Source organism: Oryctolagus cuniculus, chromosome 21 (genome assembly GCF_964237555.1).
Source record: "Oryctolagus cuniculus chromosome 21, mOryCun1.1, whole genome shotgun sequence".
NCBI lineage: Eukaryota > Metazoa > Chordata > Mammalia > Lagomorpha > Leporidae > Oryctolagus > Oryctolagus cuniculus.
In genome coordinates this window covers 6,069,935-6,094,822 of record NC_091452.1, presented here as the reverse complement: position 1 = coordinate 6,094,822, position 24,888 = coordinate 6,069,935, and the positions used below count along the sequence as shown (strand labels likewise).

Here is a 24,888-nt window from a genome sequence, read left to right as displayed (position 1 = left end):
ATTTAACTCCCTAACTTAATTGCTTTTCAAGTAAAAGTTCTCTTTAATGTAAGATATTAAAGTGCTTCAAAAACCCTTGAAAACTGAAACATGAATGAAAAAATGGCTCAGAAAACCTGAGGGGTGGGAGGACAGATACGGTGGGAAGATCACTATATTCCTAAAGTTGTACTTATGAAATTTGTACTCACTAAATAAAAGGTTTCTTTGGGGGCAGAAGGAGGACATAAAACTATGGAACTGGCCGGCGCCACGGCTCACTAGGCTAATCCTCCGCCTTATGGCGCTGGCACACCGGGTTCTAGTCCCGGTCGGGGCGCCGGATTCTGTCCCGGTTGCTCCTCTTCCAGGCCAGCTCTCTGCTGTGGCCAGGGAGTGCAGTGGAGGATGGCCCAAGTCCTTGGGCTCCTACACTAACGTGGGAGAACCAGAAGAAGCTCCTGGCTCCTGGCTTTGGATCGGCCCAGCTCTTGCCATTGCAGCCATTTTGGGAATGAACCAGCAGATGGAAGACCTTTCTCTTTCTGTCTCTCTGTCTGTCTGTAACTCTGCTTCTCAAATAAATAAATAAATAAATAAGGAGTGTTCACAATGAAACAGCAAAGTCCTGATGAGCCAGGGTAAATTAAATCTTTCTCTTAGATCCGGCATTGCGGTGCAGCACATAAAAGTTGCCACCTGCGACACTGGCATCCCATATGGGTACTGGTTCATATCCTGGCTGCTTCACTTCAGATCCTGCTGATGGCCTAGGAAAAACAGAAAAAGCTGGCTCAAGCATTTGGGCCCTTGCCACCCATGTGGCAGACCTGGATGATGCTCTCTCTTCTATCTCTCTCTCTCTCTCTGTTAATTCTTAAAAACAAAAAACTAATTTTTAAAAAAAAAATGAATATATAAGCACTGCATCTCATGAGTGCCAATCTAAATCCCAGCTGCTCCACTTCTGATCCAGCTGCCAGCTAATGCGCATGGGAAAGCAGAAGAGAGAGAGAGAAGCAGACAGAGGTCTTTCATTTGCTGGTTCACGCCACAAATAGCCACAATGACCAGGGCTAGGCCAGGCCAAAACCAGGAACCAGGAACTTTTTCCGGGACTCCCACATGGGTGCAGGGGCCCAAGCAGTGGGCTATCTTCCGCTAATTTCTAAAGCCCATTAGCAGGGAGCTGGATCAGAAGTAGAGCAGCCAGGTCTTGAACTGGGGCTCACATGGGATGCCAGCATCTGAGGCAGAGGCTTAACCTACTATGCCTTAACGCCAGCCCCTCACTTAATTACTAAGAAGAGTTATTATTCAGGTCAAACCAGAATGGTTCACACAATCCACACTGTACACTTCGGCATAGGACACAGACATCTAATGAGGTTTTCACTCCACATAAGTTTTAGTGCCATTATAACCTGAGTTGGACTTCCAGTCTAGCCTGGTAAATATCCCACTGGCTTTAGCATCCTAGATGTGACTCTCAGCTCTCCACTAATAAACAGGGAGATCCTGGAAAAATAAAATTTAATTTCTCTGTGCCTCAGTTTCCTGATTTATAAAATGAAAATAACACCTCAAGGAGGCTGGGAGGATTAGATTTTAGATAAGGTGCAGGGAAAGCACTGTATTTCAAAACGAGAGACATACTTTCTTTTTTTTTTTTTTTAAGATTTATTTATTTTATCTGAAAGGCAGAGTTTCAGAGAGGCAAAGAGAGATCTTCCATCCACTGGTTCACTCCCTAGATGGCCACAACAGCTGGAGCTGAGCCGATCCGAAGCCAGGAGCCAGGAGCCAGGAGCCAGGAGCTTCTTCTGGGTCATCCAGAAGGTTTGGGCCATCTTTTCCTGCTTTCCCAGGCCATAGCAGAGAGCTGGATCAAAGAGCAGTAGCCGGGACTCAAACCAGCGCCCATCTGGGATGCCAGCACCACAGGCCAGGGCTTTAAACGCTACACAACAGCATCAGCCCCGAGACCTACATTTTAGAAATCAGTGAGGTCATGGTCACCACAAGGGTGGGGAGCGCCACTGGCATTTAGTGGGCAGGGTCCAGCAGTGCAAATCATGACTATCCCCCACAATAACGCACTGTCCTGTGTCCATTTTATGTCATAAAATCATAAATATTTGGGGGTTAAGAGGTGGGGATTAATCTGTAACAATAAGTATTTTTCAGTTCTCTTATCACCCAAAACAACATCAAGGTTGGATAGCATTTCAGAAAGGCATTTCACCAGTGAAGGGACTGCTCAAAGTGTCTGGATCATCCGTCCCACTGCCCACTCGTCTGCATCTGGAGCCAGAACATTCTGCACAGCCAGCCTGCAGACCACTCCTTCCATTCTCTCCAAAACACTACACTAAAACAGCAAGGGGATTTTGTTTGTTTTCAGGTTATTGTGAAAAACACTAGAAAACACACTAAATAAGTTCAAGAAATGTTACAGAAGAGAACTTCATGTTCTGCCAAAGTAAGAAATAACTTAATGACTCTTCTCTGAATAACCACTGATGTGACTCCAGCTTCACTAAAACTGGGTAGCCAGCTAATGACCTATGACACCACAGCTACAGAAGAAAGCACGGAAGAAACAGCTTCAAATGTTAGGAGGTGGAAGCAGCTTAGAAAAATCTGTATCTTAAATTCACAAATATATTCTGATTCTGACTTAAGGCATTGATCTCAAAGTATTAAAAGAAAAATTTCTAGTCAAACATGAATTTGCCAAGAGTTAAAACTACATTGTGGGGGCCAGCGCTGTGGCAAAGTTGGCTAAGCCTCCGCCTGCAGCGCCAGCATCCCATATGGGCACCGGTTCAAGTCCTGGCAGCTCCTCTTCCGATCCAGCTCTCTGCTGTGGCCTGGGAAAGCAGTAGAAGATGGCCTAAGTGCTCCAGCCCCTGCACCCACATGAGAGACCGGAAGAAGCTCCTGGCTCCTGGCTTCAGATTGGCACAGCTCCAGCCATTGCAACCATTTGGGGAGTGAACCAGAGGATGGAAGATCTTTTTCTCTGTAACTCTACCTCTCAATAAATAAAATCTTATTTTAAAAAATTACATTGTAACAATGCCTCATTTGTCATAAAGCATGTTAGTTCAGTTATCATAAGCTAATGAACAGATACATTAGAGAAAACATCTAATAACAATTCCATTTTTAATGGCATTTTTTTTTTTTTTTTGGACAGGCAGAGTGGACAGTGAGAGAGAGAGAGACAGAGAGAAAGGTCTTCCTTTTGCCGTTGGTTCACCCTCCAATGGCCGCCGCGGCCGGCGCGCTGCGGCCAGCGCACCCTGCTGATCCGATGGCAGGAGCCAGGAGCCAGGTGCTTTTCCTGGTCTCCCATGGGGTGCAGGGCCCAAGCACCTGGGCCATCCTCCACTGCACTCCCTGGCCACAGCAGAGAGCTGGCCTGGAAGAGGGGCAACCGGGACAGAATCCGGTGCCCCAACCGGGACTAGAACCCGGTGTGCCGGTGCCGCTAGGCATTTTTAATGGCATTTTATAGGTCTTTCATATTAGCAAATACTGATTGGTAAATGGGAAAAGGATAAAAAGTATAAAAACCAAAAATTCCTAACTTAAAGTATGCAATAAATCATTCTGTAACTTCAATAATTATGGATAATTAATTTAAGTAATTACTCTTGGGGATGCTGCTACTGTAGAGTAAATAAGGCCGTAACCAGAGACAGAGAAAGGAACGTGGACCCCCACTCCACCCCCACCGACACTGACCTTGAAAAGTGGCTACTCCCAGCTATCTGGTGAAGGAGCCACACACGCACGGTTACCTTGTCGAGGGAGGGAAGATGCCCTAAAGTCTGCTTTCTGGAACTCCACTCAAAAATTCGTCCTATAAATCTGTCCCAGATATCTCTTTTATAAACATACTGGGCCCAGGGCGGCGCCGCGGCTCACTAGGCTAATCCTCCGCCTAGCGGCGCCGGCACACCGGGTTCTAGTCCTGGTTGGGGCGCCGGATTCTGTCCCGGTTGCCCCTCTTCCAGGCCAGCTCTCTGCTGTGGCCCGGGAGTGCAGTGGAGGATGGCCCAGGTGCTTGGGCCCTGCACCCCATGGGAGACCAGGGAAAGCACCTTGCTCCTGGCTCCTGCCATTGGATTAGCGTGGTGCGCCGGCCGCAGCGCGCTGGCCGCGGCGGCCATTGGAGGGTGAACCAACGGCAAAGGAAGACCTTTCTCTCTCTCTCTCTCTCTCACTGTCCACTCTGCCTGTCAAAATAAATAAATAAATAAATAAATAAATAAATAAATAAATAAATATCAGATGGTCTTTAAAAAAAAAAAAAAACCATACTGGGCCCATGGATCATTGGAAGTGTGGTCCTAAGTCACATAGGCTGCAATTGAACAGTTAGAGTACCAGAACTCTAACTGTTCAGGTATGATGGCTGATGAACCTATAAATATTGTTAAGTCTGAGCCTAGGTCAGGGCTCAGGCTCAGGAAATGGCTCCAGCTGCTTGGATCCTCGACTGTCTCTGGTGCTGTGTGAACGAAGGGGGTTTTCCCACCCCAGGTTTCTGTAACACTACCAAACTCTCACACCAGGTAACCTTTCACTGCATGTACTTTCCACTCTGGAAAAATGCAGAAATTACAGTTCTAAAAGAAAGATCAACATTTAAAACAAAATCTGGTGCTAACTAAAAAATTTATTTAATACTGGTAATATTTTCTGTACTCTGATAAAGCATGACCAACTCTAGCCTTGGGAAAGTCAATCTTGACCATTATTCTATGAAACAAAACTTACAGTATTTTTTCAAGTGTTAAATTTTCTGTATCAAAAGAAAAAGGACCACTGCCCTAACAACACAATGTAACATCTCCCAGCTGAATTTAAACAGGCACCTAAGAGAAAATTTATAATTTTAAAACACCCAAAATCCTTCAAAGTAGACTCAGACTTTTCAAAATGATAATTCCATATGACTTACATAAAGCATTAGGATTAGCAACAATTTCAAGACAACATTTTAGGTTCACCTGTAATATACCAATTAGTAAGTCTAATCTCTCAACTATTGGTTAAAATACACTTCTGATCACCGTCTCTTCCGTTCAATATCATTTCCACTGGCCACATTATCTTAGCAATAATTGAAATATTATCATGTACTCCAGGACATAAGTTGCTACTAATTTAAAGTTTAGTAGAGGCATATAAAGATGTAATTACTTTAAAATTACAAAGATAAACAGAACGCGATACCTCACAGTTTTTCCAAAGCTCCGAATCTGTCTTCCCACTGTTTCGCAGCTCTTGCATGAAAGAGGTTAGGACTTCAACTGTGCCTTGGATGACAGAGGGCCCGGTCTTCCCTGAGAAAGAGGATACCCCATTGGTACTAAGGTGGTGACTACTTCTGTTGAAACATAAATAATTCAGATGGTTGTCTTCATTCTACCAAAGTGTTGAATAATTCAGCAGTTCAAGATTTAGCAGAGCAGCACAAAACCAGTGACATTGAATCCTTCTAATGGCACCTCATTTGTTGAAAATCTGATCACAGGTTTGCCCCCGAAAGGAAAACAGCAGTAAGAGACAGCACTTTTTCAAGAACACAAAAGGCCTCCCAAAGGAAGCGGATGCTCCAAGGTAGCTGCAGAAAATCAGTTTGTGCTAAACAGTAAACAACAACCCCAGCCACTCTGATCTCCATTAATTACTCCAGAGGATCATTTCTGCCCGCTCCAAGAACAGCCCTTCACTGTGAAGTGGGCACTCTCTCCACGGCCCGGGACTACAGGCGCGTCTCGTTAATTGGATCCCCCTAATTTGGTGTGGTATGTGATGCTTATCTCTGCACTGCCATGGAATCAAAGTCAAGCCAGGCAAATCTGCAGCAAATTTTCAAGACTTAGTCGATTTAGTGTGAAAACAGCACTGATTCCAAAAGGACTGCTTTTCCAAACTTGACATGGCTTTCACACTGTTTAATGAAAAACACAAGGCCTAATTCAAGACACTGAAATCTGTTCCAAATCCAGCCACTGAAAGGTTTTCATTGACTGACTGATACCCTGTTTTGTTTCTCAAAGAAATTCTAAAATATTGGACAGCAAATGAAAATAACAATAAAATAATGCGGTCAGAGAAGACTGATAAACACTCAAGGGAAAGAAGAACCTGACGGTTGTCCGCAGCAGTTTACACGATCGTAATGCGCTAGGCTGAATGCGCTGACTGAACTGCCAGTCCCTACGGAAAGGGAGACAAGCTCAGGGCCGCCATTTTCATCTGGGTTCCTCCAGGCCCATCAGACCCTGTGTTCTGAGAGGGACTTTCCTTCAGGTGGCCCTCAAAGGGGCCACCAAGTGCTACAGCAGATGCGATGTGCGGCCAGCTTTCAGCACGAGCATCCATGTGACCAGAGCACACACCTCTCTCAGACCATGTCCTGTGCTTTTTAAATTTTCCTTTCACCTCACTTTAATGCACGCTCTCTCGTTTTATCTAATATATTCTAAGCTGCCTCAAATTCCTACCAAAGAGGGAAGGGAACAATCACAATAATTTACTGACAACACAATTGCTTCCGGACCCCAGGGTTTGCCCCTGCCCAGCAGGCCCCAGGCTGCTCCTCTCTAGTGGTCTTACTTCTGGGCTGCCCGTAAGCTACTACAAATTCAAAAACCAAACAACCAAGCTAGTCAGACCACAAATAGACTGAGGGTAAACCAGTTCTGATCCAAAACAAACTATGGAATAGTTTAAAAACCAAATGCATTTCAATTGATTATTTTCTCAACTCAACTGATTTTCTGCTAACTTCCAATATTCAACTTTAAACTTTTATTTTTTTTAAGATTTATTTATTATTTACTTGAAAATCAGAGTTACACAGAGAGAGAAGGAGAGGCATAGAGAGGTCTTCTATCTGCCAGAGCTGCGCCGATCTGAAGCCAAGAGGAAGGAGCCCCTTCCAGGTCTCCCACACGGGCACAGGGGCCCAAGGACTTGGGCCATCTTGTACTGCTTTCCCAGGCCATAGCAGAGAGCTGGATCGGAAGAGGAGCAGCTGAGTTTCGAACCGGCGTCCATATGGGATGCTGCACTGCAGGCAGCAGCTTTAGCTGCTACGCCACAGTACCGGCCCCCTAATATTCAACTTTAATGGCTACTTCCCAGATTAGTGAGGTATTTCTGCAGTATAAAACATTATTTGTACCATTAATTTAAAAATATAGAATATTTAGGCAACTATACTTTAATACTTGTTAATTTACCAAAAGCAAAGACAAAAAAAAAGGAGAAAGGAAACTACAACTAGCAAAATAATTTATTTTTCACAATGTTCTCCATTCAAAATATTTCATTTCTGGAGAAATTAAAAACAAAAGGATGGCCGGCACCACGGCTCACTAGGCTAATACTCCGCCTGCGGCGCCGGTACCCCGGGTTCTAGTCCCAGTTGGGGCACCAGGTTCTGTCCCGATTGCTCCTCTTCCAGTTCAGCTCTCTGCTGTGGCCCGGGAGGGCAGTGGAGAATGGCCCAGGTCCTTGGTCCCTGCACCGACATGGGAGACCAGAAGGAAGCTCCTGGCTTCGGATTAGCGCAGTGCCGGCCTTGGCAGCCATTTGTGGGGTGAACCAACAGAATGAAGACCTTTCTCTCTGTTTCTCTCTCACTAACTCTGCCTGTCAAAAAATAGGCCGGCGCCGCGGCTCACTAGGCTAATCCTCCGCCTTGCGGCGCCGGCACACCAGGTTCTAGTCCCGGTTGGGGCACCGGATTCTGTCCCGGTTGCCCCTCTTCCAGGCCAGCTCTCTGCTGTGGCCAGGGAGTGCAGTGGAGGATGGCCCAGGTGCTTGGGCCCTGCACCCCATGGGAGACCAGGAAAAGCACCTGGCTCCTGGCTCCTGCCATCGGATCAGCGCGGTGCGCCCGCCGCAGCGCGCCGGCCGCGGCGGCCATTGGAGGGTGAACCAACGGCAAAAAGGAAGACCTTTCTCTCTGTCTCTCTCTCTCACTGTCCACTCTGCCTGTCAAAAAAAATAAAAATAAAAATAAAAAATAATAAAATAAATAAAAATTAAAAAAAAAAAAAAAGGAGGGCTGGCACTGTGTGTCGTAGGCTAAGCCTCTGCATACTGTGCCGGCATGCCATACAAGCACCAGTTCATGTCCCAGCAGCTCCTCTTCTGATCCAGCTCTCTGCTGTGGCCTGGGAAAGCAGAAGATGGGCCAAGTACCTGGGCCCCTGCACTCACGTGGGAGACCCGCAAGAAGTTCCTGGCTTCTGGCTCTAGAAGGCTTAGCTCCAGCTGTTGCAGTCATTTGGGGAATAAATCAACAGACAGAAGACCCTTCTGTCTCCCACTGTCTACAACTCTACTTCTCAAATAAATAAATAAAATCTTAAAACACACACACACACACAAAGGATTACAACTACTCTTTGGGGCCAGCGCTGTGGCATAGCAGGTAAAGCCACTGCCAGAATTCCACGTGGGCGCTGGTTCGAGTACCAGCTAGGTCTATTTTTTTTTTTTTTTTTTTTTGAACAGGCAGAGTTTAGACAGAGAGAGAGAGACACAGAGAGAGACAGAGAGAAAAGTCTTCCTTCCCTTGGTTCACCCCCCAAAACGCCGCTACGGCCGGTGCACTGTGCCAATCCGAAGCCAGGAGCCAGCTGCTTCCTCCTGGTCTCCCATGTGGGTGCAGGGACCCAAGCACTTGGGCCATTCTCTGCTGCCCTCCCAGGCCACAGCAGAGAACTGGACTGGAAGAGGAGCAACTGGGACAGAATCCGGCGCCCCGACTAGGACTAGAACCCGGGGTGCCGGTGCCGCAGTCGGACAATTAGCCAAGTGAGCCGCGGCGCCGGCTGGTCTACTTCTGATCCAGCTCTCTGCTATTGTGCCTAGGAGAGCAGGAGAGCAGCAGAGGATGGCCCCAGTACCTGGTCCCCTGCACCCACGTGGAAAACCCAGAAGAAGCTCCTGGCTTTGGATTGGCCCAGCTCTGGCTGTTGCAGCCATTTGGGAAGTGAACCAGCAGATAGAAGATCTTTCTATATATATAACTCTGCCTTTCAAATAAATAAATAAATCTTAAAAAAAAAAAAAAAAAAAACAGTATTTTGAAATAACTCTCCCTGAACAGCTGTTTTAAAAAATACAATCGGGGGCCGGCACTGTGGAACAGCAGGCTAAAGCCCTGGCCTGAAGCGTGGCATCCCATATGGGCGCCAGTTCTAGTTCCAGCTACTCCTCTTCTAATCCAGCTCTCTGCTATGGCCTGGGAAAGCAGTACAAGATGGCCCAAGTCCTTGGGCCCCTGCACCCACATGGGAAGACCGAGAAGAAGCTCCTGGCTCCTGCCTTCAGACTGGTGCAGCTCCAGCCATTGCGGCCAACTGGGGAGTGAACCAGCGAATGGAAGACCTCTCTCTCCCCTTCTCTCTGTGTGTAACTCTGATTTTCAAATACATAAATAAATCTTTAAAAAAATACAATCAGCAACTATGACACTATTTAGATAAATTGGTATCCCATGCAAATAGTTATTATAATTTGTTATATTAAAAAATATCTGCCCCATTCTTACCTATTAGAGTTTATGTTAAGTCCAAGAGAATGGGGAGAATTTTTGTTATCAGATTCCACAGAAGATGTTCGCTGTATCGTTTTTACCAAATCAAAATCTTCCATAGTGTACAAACTGTTATACTCTTTTATTTGAAAATATAGGTTCTTTCACTGTTTGAGGAAACTGAATCCGAGTCTTCCTCAGACGTTTCATCGTCTATCGGCATTTTCAGTCGCTGACATTCAGAAGTCTGAGAGATCCTAAGCTTGCAAGAGGGTCTGAAAGTGAGAGGGGAAAGATTACTAAAAAAAGCCACTAAACCCAACACTGTCTTTTCATGACTTTGGAAACCCAGACTTGGGCCACACACATCTGCATCCAGGACAGCAACAATATCCTGAGGACTGAATGCAGAGACTACTAGACGGCCATCAGCAGATGCAGGATGAACAACCGTGGCACATCCCTGTACGGAAAACTGTGCGGGTACAGAAAGGAAAGCTGTACTGATAGAGGCAGCGTGGGTAACACGTGAAAACACCAGGCTAGGTGGCAGTCAGTCACAGAAGCCCACGGACCCCGTGATTCTACTGCAGATACCTACACCAGGGAAACCCACTGAGACCCAAAGGGGACTGACCGTTAGCCAGAGCTGAGGGGAGGAGACCCGGGAAGGACTCCAGTGGGTATGAAGCTTCTTTCTGGGGTGATGAAAAAGTTCTAGGATGAGTGGTGAGGGGTGAGCAGCCCTGCGAGTACACCGCACTGTACACCTTCGAAAGGACAACTGTTATGGTATGTGACTATATACCTCAACTTTGAAAACCTATTTTAAGGGTGGTTTGCAAAAATAGTAGCATCTCTTCAGGTAATACTTCAGCATGGCATTTTTAATAATCAAGGTTCTAGGCCGGCGCCGCGGCTCAGTCGGGGCGCCGGTTCTGTCCCGGTTGCCCCTCTTCCAGTCCAGCTCTGCTGTGGCCCGGGAGTGCAGTGGAGGATGGCCCAGGTCCTTGGGCCCTGCACCTCATAGGAGACCAGGAGAAGCACCTGGCTCCTGGCTTCGGATCGGCCATCTGGGAGGTGAACCAACGGAAGGAAGACCTTTCTCTCCGTCTCTCTCTCACTGTCTAACTCTGCCTGACAAATAATAATAATAATAATAATGATCAAGGTTCTAGGCACAGACTCCATTATGTAACGATGGAGCACTCACATGCCTTGATCAGGGCTGCCAGTGTGAGTGCTGCTGCGCCCCCGCCGGGCAACCGACACCCCCAGACTCAGACCACCCGGCTCTCGGGCCATGAAGGACAAGGACTCCGACTCCCTCCCCCGCCCCGACGGACACCCAGGCTCCTCCGGCCCGCGTGGGCGCTGGGCTGGGGGCAGGGGCGTGAGCCACGAAGGCGAACGTTTAAAGAAATAAACTTGTTAGGGAATGACTGGAACAGCGACCTCTCCGTACGTCCCGGCGACGGGCGGCGGCGCTCCGGCCCCAGCCCGTCCCCGCCCTGCGACCCGCACCGACGAAGGGCACCGCGGGCACACGCGCCGCGCCCGCGCTCCCGACCGCAACGCCGAGGCCGCGGGCCGCCCTCCGCAAGGCGAGGGAGAACCCACGGCCGGCCGCCGCCCTCGGGATTCCCGGCCCGAAACTGAGGGAAACCCTCAAGCCCCCCGCCCCTCCGGGAGGGCGCCCTGCGATTGGGCCGCGCGGGTGTCACTCAAGGGCACCGAGTCTAGAAAAGGCGCACGCAGGCGGGCGCAGCGCCCACACGCCGGCCGGCTCCGGTGGGGTCGGCGGTCCGGCCGCGGCCGCCCTCACACGGGTCCATGCGTACGCTCGGCCGTGTCTTCTAAGTTTCATCCCTTGTCCCCCTGCGGCTGGCAGCTCCTCGCAGACCGGCGGCCGCTTACCTGGCCCCGCTCCCACTGCCGCTGTCAGGGGCTAGCGAGCGGCCTCTCGCGACCGTTAAACTCGGAGCGTGCGCGCGCCCAGCGTCTCCCCTGTGATTGGCTGCTCGAAAGGGGGCGGAGACGGCCGAGCGCGGCGCGCGCGTTGACCTCCGGCTTCCCCTTTGCCAAAGAGGGTTGTCTGACGCCAAAGACTAAGGGGGGCGGGGCGTCTGTCAGATCCTCTTCTCTGATTGGCTCTCTGGGAACCTACCGCGGCCACGCGGGAAAGACGCCTCCTGTGCTCGCATGCGCAGTCGGTGAGAATGAGCGTTTGACAGGGGAGGGCAGCGGCAGCCAGGGTACGGCGCATGCGCAGATCCGGGAGCGCGGTTGCGTCTTCGGTCCCGCGGTGATTCGAGGTTCCAGTGGAACACCGGGCGCAGGAGGCCCGTCGTAAGAGCAGGTAAGCGTCCGGCTGCTCGTGACTGCCGCGGGCTCTGGAGCGAGGCCTGGAAGCCGGGAATCCTGAGTTCTTCACGGTTTGCGACGATCAGTTTAGCTGAGGCCCCTGGTCCTGACCCCAGAGCTCAGGGGCTGGGGAGAAGTGGAGCGAGCTAGGCCACGCAGCAGGTGCACAGCGGGGGTCGGCACTTCCCTGGCGTGGCTTTTGAGAACCCGCGTTTCCTCCCGGCCCAGTTAATCTGGAAATTACTCCCGGCTCTTAGACCCCCTGCCCCAGGAGACCCTGACCCCTGGACTGTCCCTCGGGCGGCCACCCGCAGCACCGAGAAGCCGGGACAATGCCCGCTGTCGGTCTCAGCCGACCCTCCCTCCAAAGACCCCCATCAGTGTGCGTAAGACCTCAAGCTTAAGTTGAAACCCACTCCCCAGTTGTGTTAATCCCGCAGTCAGTATTGTGCGCATGTGACACCCAGCTAAAATCAAATGATCTGTAAGCACACGACGGTTTTCCGTGACCCTATTACAAGCCCACCCCCCCCAAAAAAATTAGGATTAATTTCAGTAGTCACAAACTCTGCTGGAGACACTGTAGAACCTTTCACTCACAGAATTAAGAAATGTGAATTCCGGAGGCTTCCTAGAGTTATTCACCCTGAAAGGGAATGCTGGTGATTAACCAGCCAAGGGTGCGTGACCATTTTTGGCTACAAAATTGGACGGGCTTTGCTTGGTTTGGGGGTGTCAATTTTTGGTTTTGGCTTTTGGCACCTTGATTCTAGGTTATTTTTCTTTACCCATTAATGTTTTCATAAACCAACGGATTTAAGAACGAGCACTCCGAGTCACGGCGTCAGCTTGTGACGTCACGGATGCAGTCCACGCTTCGGCAGGGCTGCACACGCTCTCATTTCTTACCCAGGTGCAGCTCTTGGTGGGGTCTTAATTTAAAGAAAAAAAAGATGTTGAAGTGGACATCGCCTTCAACCAATAGGACTCAACAGAAGAAATGCCTTTTTCAAAGCTTTATAAACAGCTAAAAAGAGTTTTGAAAGTCAAAAAAATTATTTCTGAATATAGAAAACGGAAGTCGAAGGCTTCACAAATTCCAATTACTTGAGCGTTCACGGGAGGCGAGCCTGTGACAGTCCCTCGGAACACAAATTCCAAGTACTTAGATGTGTTAAGTATGACTTCTGATTAACTAGCACTGGAGATTTTGTACTACTTGAAAAACCCTACAGCCCTGTTCTATGGCTTTTCCTAAGGGCTTGATTAGCATACAGTACAGCATGGAAGGACTCATGTTTCTCCTTTGTCTTGGTGACTTCAGATTTACATCTTTTTTTTTTAAAGATTTTATTTATTTATTTTAGAGGCAGACAGTTACAGAGGGAGGGAGAGACTGTAAGGTCTACCATCCTCTGGTTCACTCTAAATGGCTGCAATGGCCGGAGCCAGGAGCTTCTGGGTCTCCCACGTGGGTGCAGGGGCCCAAGCACTTGGGCCATCTTCTGCTGCTTTCCCAGGCCACAGCAGAGAGCTGGGTCAGAAGAGGAGCAGCCGGGACCCAGACCAGCTCCCAAATGGGATGCCAGCACCGCAGGCCGAGGCTCCACCTCCTGCGCCTACAGCACCAGCCCCAACACTTCACATGTGTTATCTTTGCTGTCTTTCGGGATTGTTCTTGCTACATGCACAGTTCCTACAGACACTCACGTCTGACCCAGACTTCTTCCCCGACGGTGGCTCTATCTCAGCGTGAGCCGCTAGGAAGTCAGCGACGCTTCTACTTCACGGTGAACTTGGCTGCTGACTTCATAGACCAGCATTATGACCTCACCAAACAGCATGCCTTCAGCAGCATCATGGTTTTCTCATGCTGCTTTTTTTTTTTTTTTTAAGATTTTTTAATTTATTTATTTGACAGGCAGAGTTACAGACAGTGAAAGAGACAGACAGAAAAGTCTTCCTTCTGTTGGTTCACCCCCCAGATGGCTGCTACAGCTGGTGCTGCGCCGATCCAAAGCCAGGAGCCAGGTGCTTCCTCCTGGTCTCCCATGCGGGTGCAGGGCCCAAGCACTTGGGCCATCCTCCACTGCCTTCCCAGGCCACAACAGAGAGCTGGACTGGAAGAGGAGCAACCGGGACTAGAACCCAGCGCCCATATTGGAGGCCGGCGCTGCAGGCGGAGGATTAACCCAGTGTGCCACGACGCCGGCCCCTCTCATGCTTCTTAAATTGGAGCATGCCAAGTGCAGTAGTTTGCAGGTCACTGTTCCTGGATGAGATGAGCGCCATGAGACCAGGCCCTGGGAGGTGCTGGTCTCAGCTCTGCAGTTAGGGAGCTGGAGTGTTACCTCCGTGGCCATTTGTATGGTTTTGTTTGCGCCTTGGGTGTTAGCTCCATTCTGCAGAGGCCACATGGCCAAAGTGCTCCGCTGAAACGTGGAGACTAGACATTGGATCCCGGCCTTGCTGACCGCAAAGCTCTCACTCTGCAGGGCTTGGCAGGGGTGGGGGGTGATGAGAGTAAGAGACGGGTAAGGAAACTGAGCTGACATTGTTTAAGGAAGTGGGAAAGAACTCATCTGGGAGTGGGCATCAGGTTAAGCCACCGCTTGCAATGCCTCCATATCATATTGGAGTGCCTGGGTCAAGTCCAGGCTACTGTTTCCAATCCAGCTTCCTGCTAATGAATCCTGGGGGTGATAGGTCAAGTGCGTGACCCCCTGCCACCCCCATGGGAGGTCTGTATGGGGTTCTGAACTCCCAGCTTCAGCCTGGCTGTTGCAGGCATTTGGGAAATGAACCAGAAAGATGTTCTCTTCTTTTCTTTTCTCTCTGTCTCTTTATCTCTCTGCCTCTGTCTTTCAATTAGATGAAAATAAATAAAAATAATTTAACATTTTTTATAGAAAGACTATATCTAGAGATCTTATGAAAGGGCAGAAAGGATAAATTGTTTCAAATATTGAAAACTCAAGAGGAGTCGTTTTGACATAATCCGCATAATGTATCCCATATTTTCTTTACTTGTATCAATAATGTAAGTGAAAGTGCTTTAGAAAAGGATAAGTCCTAAAAAAACCCACATCATTAATCATAATCATAATAATAATATAAGCTTTGAGACTTTTAGGAGAAAGTGTAGTGTTGTCATCGCTGCTGTTACATCTTATTTGAATGGTGTGATTCATAAATTATAAAGTCGCTGTTAGATACTATGAATAGAAGATAATCACAGTGATGCACACTATTAGAGAGGTGTAATTCTCTGTGGATTCCAAGTTTTCCATTGAAAAAAAATGAGCAGGTTGTTGAAATTGTGTGAATCGAATACTTTTCTGTGTTTGTGCTTCAACGCTGCAGCATTAAAGTTTTAGATTCAGACCCAGAGTCAGTGTCCCCAGAATCAAAGCTAACAGCTCTGCGTGTCCTGCTCAGTCTATGACGTTTTCCTTGTTTGAGAAATAATTGGCATAGGCCACAGGCGCTTTGTCTGCAGCAAAAACACCCAGCATAGAAAGGACACACGGGTATTTCCAAGCTGACCTCCCCAGTTAGGGGTCCACTTGCAGGGGTGTCTCAGCCCCCTGTGCGGGCCTCTGCACAGGACGCTCCGGATGTGGAGGACCCAGAAAGCCTGCCTGCCTTCCCCCTCCCCCACTTCCTTCCTTCCCCCTCCTCCTTCCTTCCCCCTCCCCCTACCTTCCTTCCCCTTCCCTTCCCTTCTTCAAGATTTATTTATTTGAAAGAGTTAGAGAGGGGGAAGATAAAGAGACCTTCAACGCGCCGGTTCACTCCGCAGAAGCCAGGACTCATCTGGGTCTGCCAGGTGGGTGGCAGGGGCCCAAACCCTTGTGCCATCCTCTGCCGCTTCTCCCAGGCCGTTAACGGAGCTCCGGAAATGGAGCAGCTGCAACTTGAGCAGTGCCCGTGTGGGATGTCGGTGTCACGGGTAGCAACTTTACCTGCTGCACCACAACACCAGCCCCGGCTACTTTGTTTTAACTCATTTTCCCAGGAGCACTAAATCATACTTTTGAAATGTGAATTGTTATTAAGCTTTTCTCAGAAAATCGTTTTGCTCTCGCCTAGCTTCCATCGCCATCAGCTGGCCTTTCTTTCCATCGCCTCCAGTGTAACATGGAGCATTAGCCTGCGAGGCCCATTTGTTAGGACACAGTTTGGATACTGTGGTTTCATCTCCTCGTTGGAAAGGGGAGACAAGACTGAATAAGCAGGTAATCAGCTCCCACAAATTCTGGTCTCCGCCTCTTAAGCCTGGTAGGAACAAGAAGCAACAGCATTAGAAAGTGTCCCCGCAGCCAGAGAGCGGTAGAGCATCATGCCGTAGGGCGCTGCTTGGTAGATTTTATTTTACCGGAGTCACCTGAGGGTCGTGTTGGAGCGCAGGTTCTCCTTCGGGAGGTCCCGGGTAGGGCCTGCCTGAGACGCGTCCTCCCTAGCAAGCTCTCAAACGGTGGTGGTGGTGGTCCTACCGCTGCTGCTGCCGCCCAGTGCACCGCACACAGAGTCACCAGGCTGCAGCCACGTGGTCCAGTGTGGCCAGTGAGGAGAGGCTGGTCCACACTGAGAGAAGTGTAAATATAGCCCGGGTTGTGAGGCAGGGAGAGGAGGCAGAGCGCTTGCCTTCCATCTGCTGGCTTCCTCCCACGTGCCCAGATGGCCAGAGCTGATGCTGAGGTCGGGCAGCTCAATCCAGGGCTCCTCCGCGGGTGGCAGGGGCTCATTATTTGAGCCATCACGGCCTCCTGGCCTCCCGCGGTCTGCATCAGCAGGAAGCTGGAGTCGGTGGAGCCCAGGCACGCAGGTGTCTTACGCCTTAGGCTAATGCTCAGTCCTACACCCCATTTTTGAAGACTTCATGAAAAAAGATGAAAATATCTCAATTGTCTCAACTTCTAGGGCTGGGCCAGGACAAAGCCGGAAACTGGGAACCCAGTCCAGGTCTCCCACGTGGGTAGCAGGGCCTGCTGCCTCCCAGAGTCTACTGTAACAGGAAAATAGCATCAGGAACAGAGCAGGGATTTGAACCCAAGGTACTCCTGTACTCCTGTATGGATGTGGGCATCCTTACAAAAAAAGTTATTATGTATTTATTTGAAAGGCAGAGTTAGAGAGAGAGATCTTCCATCCACTGGTTCACTCAGATGTCCACAGTGACTGGGGCTGGGCCAGGCTTCAGCCAGAAGCCCAGAATTCCATCCCGGCTTCCCATGTGTGTAGCAGGGGCCCAAGGACTTGGGCCATCCTCCACTGCTTTCCCAGGCACATTATCAGAGAGTTGGATCGGAATTGGAGCAGCTGGGACTCAAACCTGTGCCCATATGGGATGCCAGCATTGCAGGTGGCAACTTAAGCTATTGCAACACAACGCTGGCCCCGAATGTGAACATCTTAACTCAAGTCTTAACCTCTAAGTCAAATGCTTGCCCCAGCTTCTTATTTTTAATGTGACTGCTAGAAAGTTTAGAACTTCACACAATGTGACTCACATTCTTACATCTCTGTTGGACAACACTATTTTAGAACATTAACACAATAGATGACATTTTTGGTGTCTTTTTTTTCATCTTTTCAGATGACCTAGTTTCTCAGTCCCCTTGCTGCCATGTCACCTGCTCGCTAACTCAGTCAGTGTTGGTTGAGTTCCTTTCTCTGGGTGACATCCTAGCCCTCCCAGCTCTCCTCTCCACCCTCCGTCTCCATTGTTGCTGCCATTGTGCGCCCGGGGCTTCTTGCAGCTGGATCTTTCCTAGGCTGGACTGCTTGTAGAAGCCAGAGCAGCAGATGCGTGCGTGCTGCCTGGAGCCAGTAATGCAGAGGGGCCCTTGAGCAGAATGCAGGTTCCAAGGCTTGCTCACAAGCACCCTGACGATACGGGGCGCATGGGAGTCCAGGAACGGCGCTAGAGCCTCGGGCTGTGGCACCTGTCATGTCAGGGACAGCTGAATTCCCTGCCGCTGGGCAGGCTCCTTGGGCTCCCAGAGGCTCAAGCCTGGTACTCACCAGATGCCCAAGATCTTCACTGAACAAGTTAGCATTCCCTTTCTTAAAGTCCTCAGATATCCCTGAACTTGACCAAGTTAGGAGGGGCTCAGACAGTGAAAGGGGCCTGAGGCTCTTTGGCGAGGAAGCCGTCATCCAAGGAACAGCAGAGTGGAGGGGCAGTCAGGCTAGGGAGCCGCCCGCGGTGAAATCCCACACTCACAGAGGGAGACGCAAAGCTGGCGTGACTGCTGGCTTCCCCTGCTGCCACTTCTCTTCATCATCCTCCTTTTTCTCTTTGTGAACGTCACGATGAGCTTTAATCTGAGCTGCCTGTGTGGCTCCCTGGAGACTCTGGTTGCTCTGTGGGTATCACAGAAACTGAAATCCAATGCATATTCTTGTTTGGGCTTTGGGGAAGTGGAACCACGGGTCACTTTTAGCAGTCACTGGAGTAGGGCCAGAGCTCCAGGAGATACTAAAAGTATCTAGAATTGTCGGATTGGCTGCTGGAATGAACTGTTAAACAAAGCGGCCAGGAACTGAACACTGGGGACCTTGAACGCCGGCTGGGCGGAGGCCTCCCAGTGTCTGCCAGCTCTGAACTGGGGCGGGGGTAGAGCTGTGGCCCAGGGGCTGCGACGGGGCAGCCGTGAGAGCGCTTTCCTCCCGGTCCTTTGTCTGCAGTTTCACCTTGTCTCAGACTGGCTTCCTGTCTTGGTCAGCGCACTGTATAGCAGTGCCATCCTGCCTGGTCAGGTTCACTACCCAGCGGAAGAGAGGCACCGATCTAGGGACGAGAAGCTGTCCCTTACACAAAGGAGTTCTGTCCTGTGGATTGAAAACAGAAAGAGAGGGGAATTCTGAATGTTGACTTTGCTCACTGGATCATTCACAGGCAAGCCGATTCTTTGCTGGAAAGATTTCCGAGAAGGTGCCTGGGTTGATGGTTCATCTTTCCTCAAGGGCACTTCGGTATTTCTCGCACCTTAAACAAAGCCAGTCTTTAAAGCACTGCCTTCACCCGTACAGCCTGTACCCCTCACAGCAGTGAGACACCTCGTCCGCTCGTTAACTTGCCCCCACTGGGACTGATGGACATGGTGAACATCACCAGAGAGGTGGGCTGGGGCCGCCTTCGTGGCGTGCTGGGTAGAGCCAAGGCCTGTGACGCTGGCATCCCATGTAAGTGCAGGTTTGAGTCCTGGCCGTTCCACTTCCAACCCATCTTCCTGCTAATGGCCTGGGAGAAGCAGCAGAGGATGGCCTAAGTGCTTGGGTCCCTGCTACCCATGTGGGAGACCAGGAAGAAGCTCCTGGCTCCCGGCTTTGCCCACGGCAGCCATCTGGGGAGTGAACCAGTGGATGGAAGATCTGTCTGTCTCTCCCTCTCTGTATCTCCCCCTCTCTCTGTGTAGCTCTTTCAAATAAATAAATCTTTAAAAAAAGAAGAGGTGGGTGTAGACCATGATGTCAGCCGTGGAGTGACAGCCAGCATTCCCAAAGCCTTGACAACTCTGCTGCGTTGCTGCAGGTATTTTCAAAGTCTCTGAGGGACAAAGGCCGTCGTAGCACCTTTGTAGAGATGCCCTGGTAACCGGCTGCACCGGGGACTAACGTAGAGGTTTGCATTTAAAGTAGCCAGGCAGCTAAGACACCAGTTGGGACCCCTGCACCCCCCATGGGAGTTCCTGGGTCCTATGCAAAGCTCCATCTGCTGATCAAACTTCCTGCCAGCACAGACCTTGGAAGACAGCGCTGGGGTCCCTGCCACCCACAGGGGAGACCTGGATTGAATTTCCCTGCTCCTGGCTTCAACCCTGCCCAGTCCTGGCTGTTGTGGGCATTTAGGGAATCACCCAGCAGATGGCCGTTTCTGTCTCTCTGCCTCTGGAAAAGAAACCAAGTAACCGGAAGTGCACGTGTTTCACAAAAGCAAGGCCTGATGTCCGGTGGTCTCAGTAAGTGGAGCCCACAGGCAGGGCTGGCAGTGGGTGGCAAGGAGAGAGCCTGCTGGGCGTGCGCTCACGCCAAAGCTGCTTCCTGTGCAGGCACCGGGACCGTGGCTGGAGTGCACGCGGTGTCAAAGCCTGTTTCAGGTGTACAGGCCGCCCAGGGCCCCGGGAACGCTGGATAAAGTCACGCACCGTGCACGGTGACGCACTCTTACCAAAGTCAGGCTCAGGCCTCACAGGCACCAGCGTAGCCCCACCCCTTCTGTCTTTGTCAATCACATGTGGGATGGGGGAAGCCGGGAGCAGCAGGCCCAGACTCACCCCGTTCGCAGGGAGAACGTCCAGGTCCTTCTGCCTTTTATCCCTAAAACAAAGGCCTGTGGGACTCCCCAGTCCTCAGGGAATTCTGTCCTGTTCACTGGGTAACAGTAATTCCCCCCTTGGGCCACATCTCGAGAGGTTACTACGGAAAACTGTCATTGTTAAACAACACTTTCTCCTACGGAGCCTGTGAACTCCAGGGAGGCCAGACCCGCTCTCCTCTGTGCCATCCCTGGCTGCGCCTTCCCGGTGTTTGGCACTAACGGGCACCTTGCTAGCAGTCAGCTGGTTTGGGAGTTCTCACCATGAGGGCCGGTTGGATCACGTCGTTGGCAGTGCCGCGGGCCGGCCGGGGGAACAGATGTTCCTATTCAAACCCATGAAACTGGAAACATTAAAAAACAACAATCGTGACATTGATTGATGGTGATGTTTACGGTGTCAGACTGTGTAAGCTCAGCTATACAACACTCATACTGCTGTCTTTACACGCCCATTTCAAAGACTCAAATGCTCAAGCACCATCTGCAGACTGGGGTCCTCCTCCTTGCTCGCTGCCCTGTTAATATCCTCTGAAAGTCACACTCAGAACCTCTCCTTCCTGAGAAAGCTCCTCCAGGTCTCCGAGCTATTTCTGGCGTGTTGGAAGAACACAGTTATCAGCTGGCAGCTCCTGGGCTGGTGAGAACCCAGAGCGCAAGGCTGCGGGGTGGTTCTTTTTTTTTTTTTTTTTTGACAGGCAGAGTGGACAGTGAGAGAGAGAGACAGAGAGAAAGGTCTTCCTTTGCCGTTGGTTCACCCTCCAATGGCCGCCGCGGCCGGCGCGCTGCGGCCGGTGCAGCGCGCTGATCCGATGGCAGGAGCCAGGAGCCAGGTGCTTTTCCTGGTCTCCCATGGGGTGCAGGGCCCAAGCACCTGGGCCATCCTCCACTGCACTCCCTGGCCACAGCAGAGGGCTGGCCTGGAAGAGGGGCAACCGGGACAGAATCCGGCGCCCCGACCAGGACTAGAACCCGGTGTGCCGGCGCCGCTAGGCGGAGGATTAGCCTAGTGAGCCGCGGCGCCGGCCCTGCGGGGTGGTTCTTGCTGGGGACTCCACCTCTTGGTTTCCAGAGTGCCCTGGTAACAGGTGGGTCAGCTTTGGAATGCGTCACAAAAAGCTGTTTTCGAACCCGAAGTATAATCCGGAGTGCGAATGCATCTGTCTGAAACGCCGGCCTGCTTTGTCTACTCCAGGTCCGGGCGAGCAGAGCCACTGTCTTTATGAGCACCTCAGGTCTGCTTCATCTTCCCGCACCGCTGACCAGAATATGCACCGTGCCCCGTGGGCTCTGGCTTCGGGAGAAGCTGCCGTTGCTATCCCCGGGGGCGGCGGTCACTGCAGTCCCGACAGCAGGCAAGAGAGAGTGGCCCCCTCTGCCTCCCCTGGATGAGAACGAGCTCCGAGAGCAGTTTGTGAAAGGACATGGCCCAGGCGGCCAAGCAACCAACAAGACCAGCAACTGTGTGGTGCTGAAGCACGTCCCGTCGGGCATCGTGGTGAAGGTAGCGACGGCGACCTCTCTGGGGGCATGGGGTGCGTGGCTGCTGTCTCCCCCCCCGGGCACCCCAGGGTGCACCCTGCACCCTGAGCCACTGCTCCCCAAGGCAGAAGCTCTGCCCAGCCTCAGAAGCCGTGGACCCTTTGAAGCCAGGGTGTTGCCGCCAGCCTTGAACCTGGCAGACGGCACTGGGGTGTGGCTGTGCCCGCCGAGCAGCGTCTCCACCAAGCTGAGCAGGGCTGACAGGCAGGCGCCTGGGCAGCACCGTGGTGCAGCCGCGGGCTCCGAGGACCTGAGCAGGCAGCACGCGGGCCCAGCTTGCCTGCCGGTGGGCCAGCGTCCACGCCCCTCTGCCCACTCTTTGGTAAATGTCAAGGACTGCAGGCGGGAGGGTGGCAGCCTGGAAAGCCAAGTGTGCACAGCCTCCTGCAGGCACCTTTCTGCGAGCCGCAGTGAGCTCCCAGGAGAGGGAGGTGCTTCCAGCTACTGCCTGGCCTGGGGCAGCAGGCCACTCCTGGGAGGACAAGCAGCGGGGCGGGGTGGACGCGCGTATTCCCAGAGGGCCCCCAGCTGTCCAGAACTGGGCGGGGCAGGTTTGATGCACACGATGGCAGACACTTGCACAGCACGTGAAGATGCAGGCGCTGCCCAGCATCAGGCAGAGTGGAGGTGAGGCACCCAGGTCCCTGCTCCTCACCCAGAGCAGACCCAGGTCCCTGCTCCTCACCCCAGAGGTCAAATGCTGCGACTGTCTAAAATAAAGATGCCATTTGCCTCCTTCCGGTGGAATTCCACACTTAGGAACGGTGCACACAAGCTGGTTGCTACCCTGGCCATGAACTGGATATATTGCTGATGTCTTCATAATTATGTAGACCTTGAAGTTACTTGAAGGCTGTGGTTTTTGTTGTTGTTGTTTGTTTTGTTTTTCAAAAATTTATTTATTTGGGTGGTTCAAGAGCCAGCTGCTCCGCTTCCTATCCAGCTCTCTGCTGTGGCCTGGGAAAGCAGTGGAAGATGGCCCACGTCCTTGGGTCCCGGCACCCACATGGGAGACCAGGACAAAGCTCCTGGCTCCTGATTGGCCCAGTTCCACCCATTGCGGCCATTTGTGGAGTGAACCGGTGGTTGGAAGACCTCTCTCTCTGCCTCTGCCTCTGCCTCTGCCTCTCTGTGGTTCTACCTTTCAAATAAATAAATAAATCTTTAAAAAATTATTTATTTATTTGAAACTCAGAGAGGAAGAGACAAAGAGATCTTCCATCCACCAGCTCATTCCCCAAATGGCCACATGGCCAGGACTGGGCTAGCCAGGAGCCAGGAGCCTCTTCTGGGTCTCCCATGCAGGTGCAGGGGTTCAAGGACTTGGGTCATCTTCCGCTGCTTTCCCAAGCACATTAGCCGGGAGCTGGATCGGAAGTGGAAGAGCCAGGTTTCGAACAGGCACCCTCATAGGATACCGGTGTCGTAGGTGGCAGCTTTACCTGCTGTGCCACAGCGGCGGCCCCAAGGGCTCTTGTTTCTGGACAATAACACCCGACTATAGAGCAAGCACAGGGAAAACTGCATCTACAGCCAGGGTGCAGGGTCGAGGGCCGCAGAGCAGCGGCAGGACGGGTCACTGACGCAGGGGACCTCCTGGCCAGCAGCTTTGCCTCTGGGCCTGTCCCCACCTGTCAGGCAAGCACGTGGAGCCTGACAGCTGCCCAGGTCCTATCCGTCCATTTTTCACATTCTGAATGCTGTCTCCCGCAGTGCCATCAGACCAGATCAGTGGATCAGAACAGGAAGCTGGCTCGCAGGATCCTGCAGGAGAAAGTGGACGTCTTCTACCACGGAGAGAACAGTCTGGTTTACAGAGAAAAACAAGAGGCAGAGAGGAGAAAGCAGGAGAGGAAGAGGAGAGCAAAGGAGACCCTGGAGAAGAAGAAGCTGCTGAAAGCACTGTGGGAGTCGAGCAAGGCACCCTGAGGACGTAGCCCGCGGCCGCCAGGAGGCCCAGGAAGTGGGCAGGAGTCCACCGGCCTGAGGACGTAGCCGGCGGCCGCCAGGAAGGGCTGCCAGGAGGCCCAGGAAGCGGCGGGAGTCCACCGCCGGCGCTGTCACACAGCTTCCGAGTCTTGGACAGATGAAAGTCAGGATGAAGCTGTGGGGGGCAGAGGCGCACACTCCAGCAGTAAAACAAGGAAGTTGGAGAAGGGCCCCAGGTTGGCTGACAAAGTCTCTTATTCTTGGTCTGGGCGGTCGTTAAAGGGTCTCCCCGCTCCCCACTTTCCTTTTTATGGAAGAGGCCCCATCCACCAGCTCACACCCCAAAAACCTGCAATGCTCAGGCCACTCAATCTGCTTCCCCCGGGGGGGCCCCCGGAGCCTCCCCACTGCCTCCCAGGGCCTGCGCGGACAGGACGTGGAGTCAGAAGCCACAGCTGGGCCTTGACCCACGCTCCAGTGAGGGATGCAGCATCTTAATGGCTAGGAAAACACCCCCCACCCCACCTTTTCTTTTTAATACATTTATCTATCTGTTTTATTATTATAAAGAGGTTAGAAATAAAATGTTTTTGAAAAACATGAGTATGAGGCTCATTTTTATGGGGAATGGAGTGAAACATTAAAAGGATTTAGTGGTACCTTGTTGTCCCCAGGAAATTCTCATGGGGAGGCCACTGCCCGGTGACTGACGGCAGTTCCCCAGTGTCAGAACAGGAAACCCGACGGTGCAGGAGTTACAAGTGGGCCACTTGCTCGTGCGCTCCGTCCGCTGAATAGACCACTGGTGCCCAGTAACGTCTGATGGCGGAGTACTCATCTTCCCCTCCAGGACTTGCAAACAGACCGAGGAGTGGGGCTTCCAGAACCCGATTTGTCTCTGAATTTGCATCATTCAAGCTGGGTTTGGCCTTACTGGTTGTTTTTTGTTGTTGTTGTTGTTGTTGTTGTTTTCCCAGCTCTAGTTAACAGCTTGGCTTGTTAGCACTAAACAAGCACGGGTACTGAGGGGACAGGGCCACAGCCATGCTACACAGGACCCCCAGCCCTCAGCAGGCCCACGCTGGACGCCCCCTGTACACAACACCCTCGTCTCAGCCTGCCGGGGAGGGCGTCCTGTACCAGTCTCCGTACCTCCTGCTGGCATGCCCGGGAC

General features: G+C 51.5%; 2 protein-coding genes across 4 annotated transcripts in view; one reads left to right on the top strand and one right to left on the bottom strand.

Annotated features, from left to right (window-relative positions):
- The window catches only part of MPHOSPH9 (M-phase phosphoprotein 9), a 171,761-nt gene extending 160,141 nt beyond the window's left edge, over positions 1-11,620 (bottom strand). For 2 of the 3 annotated variants that reach the window (XM_070066113.1, XM_051841391.2), the window contains exons 1-3: positions 11,474-11,619; positions 9,572-9,831; positions 5,230-5,383 (exon numbers count right to left, since the gene is read on the bottom strand). In XM_070066113.1, the coding sequence (XP_069922214.1) occupies positions 5,230-5,383; positions 9,572-9,675 (258 nt within the window). In that variant the 5' untranslated portion in view covers positions 9,676-9,831; positions 11,474-11,619. Of the gene's footprint in view, positions 1-5,229; positions 5,384-9,571; positions 9,832-11,473 lie in introns of all 3 variants that reach the window. The other variant, XM_051841395.2, reaches the window with a different exon arrangement.
- An 86-nt stretch (positions 11,621-11,706) lies between these two features.
- On the top strand, positions 11,707-24,312 carry MTRFR (mitochondrial translation release factor in rescue). The gene is made up of 3 exons (XM_002723336.5): positions 11,707-11,915; positions 21,439-21,747; positions 23,499-24,312. Exons 2-3 carry the CDS (start codon positions 21,466-21,468, stop codon positions 23,712-23,714), a joined length of 498 nt encoding a protein of 165 aa, XP_002723382.1. The 5' UTR covers positions 11,707-11,915; positions 21,439-21,465; the 3' UTR covers positions 23,715-24,312.
- Positions 24,313-24,888: the final 576 nt, after the last annotated feature.

Coding starts and splice junctions, on each gene's coding strand:
- MTRFR (XM_002723336.5), top strand. CDS start 21,466: ATGAGCACCTCAGGTCTGCTTCATCTTCCCGCACCGCTGACCAGAATA. Junction 21,748..23,498: donor CGTCGGGCATCGTGGTGAAG/GTAGCGACGGCG, acceptor TGTCTCCCGCAG/TGCCATCAGACCAGATCAGT.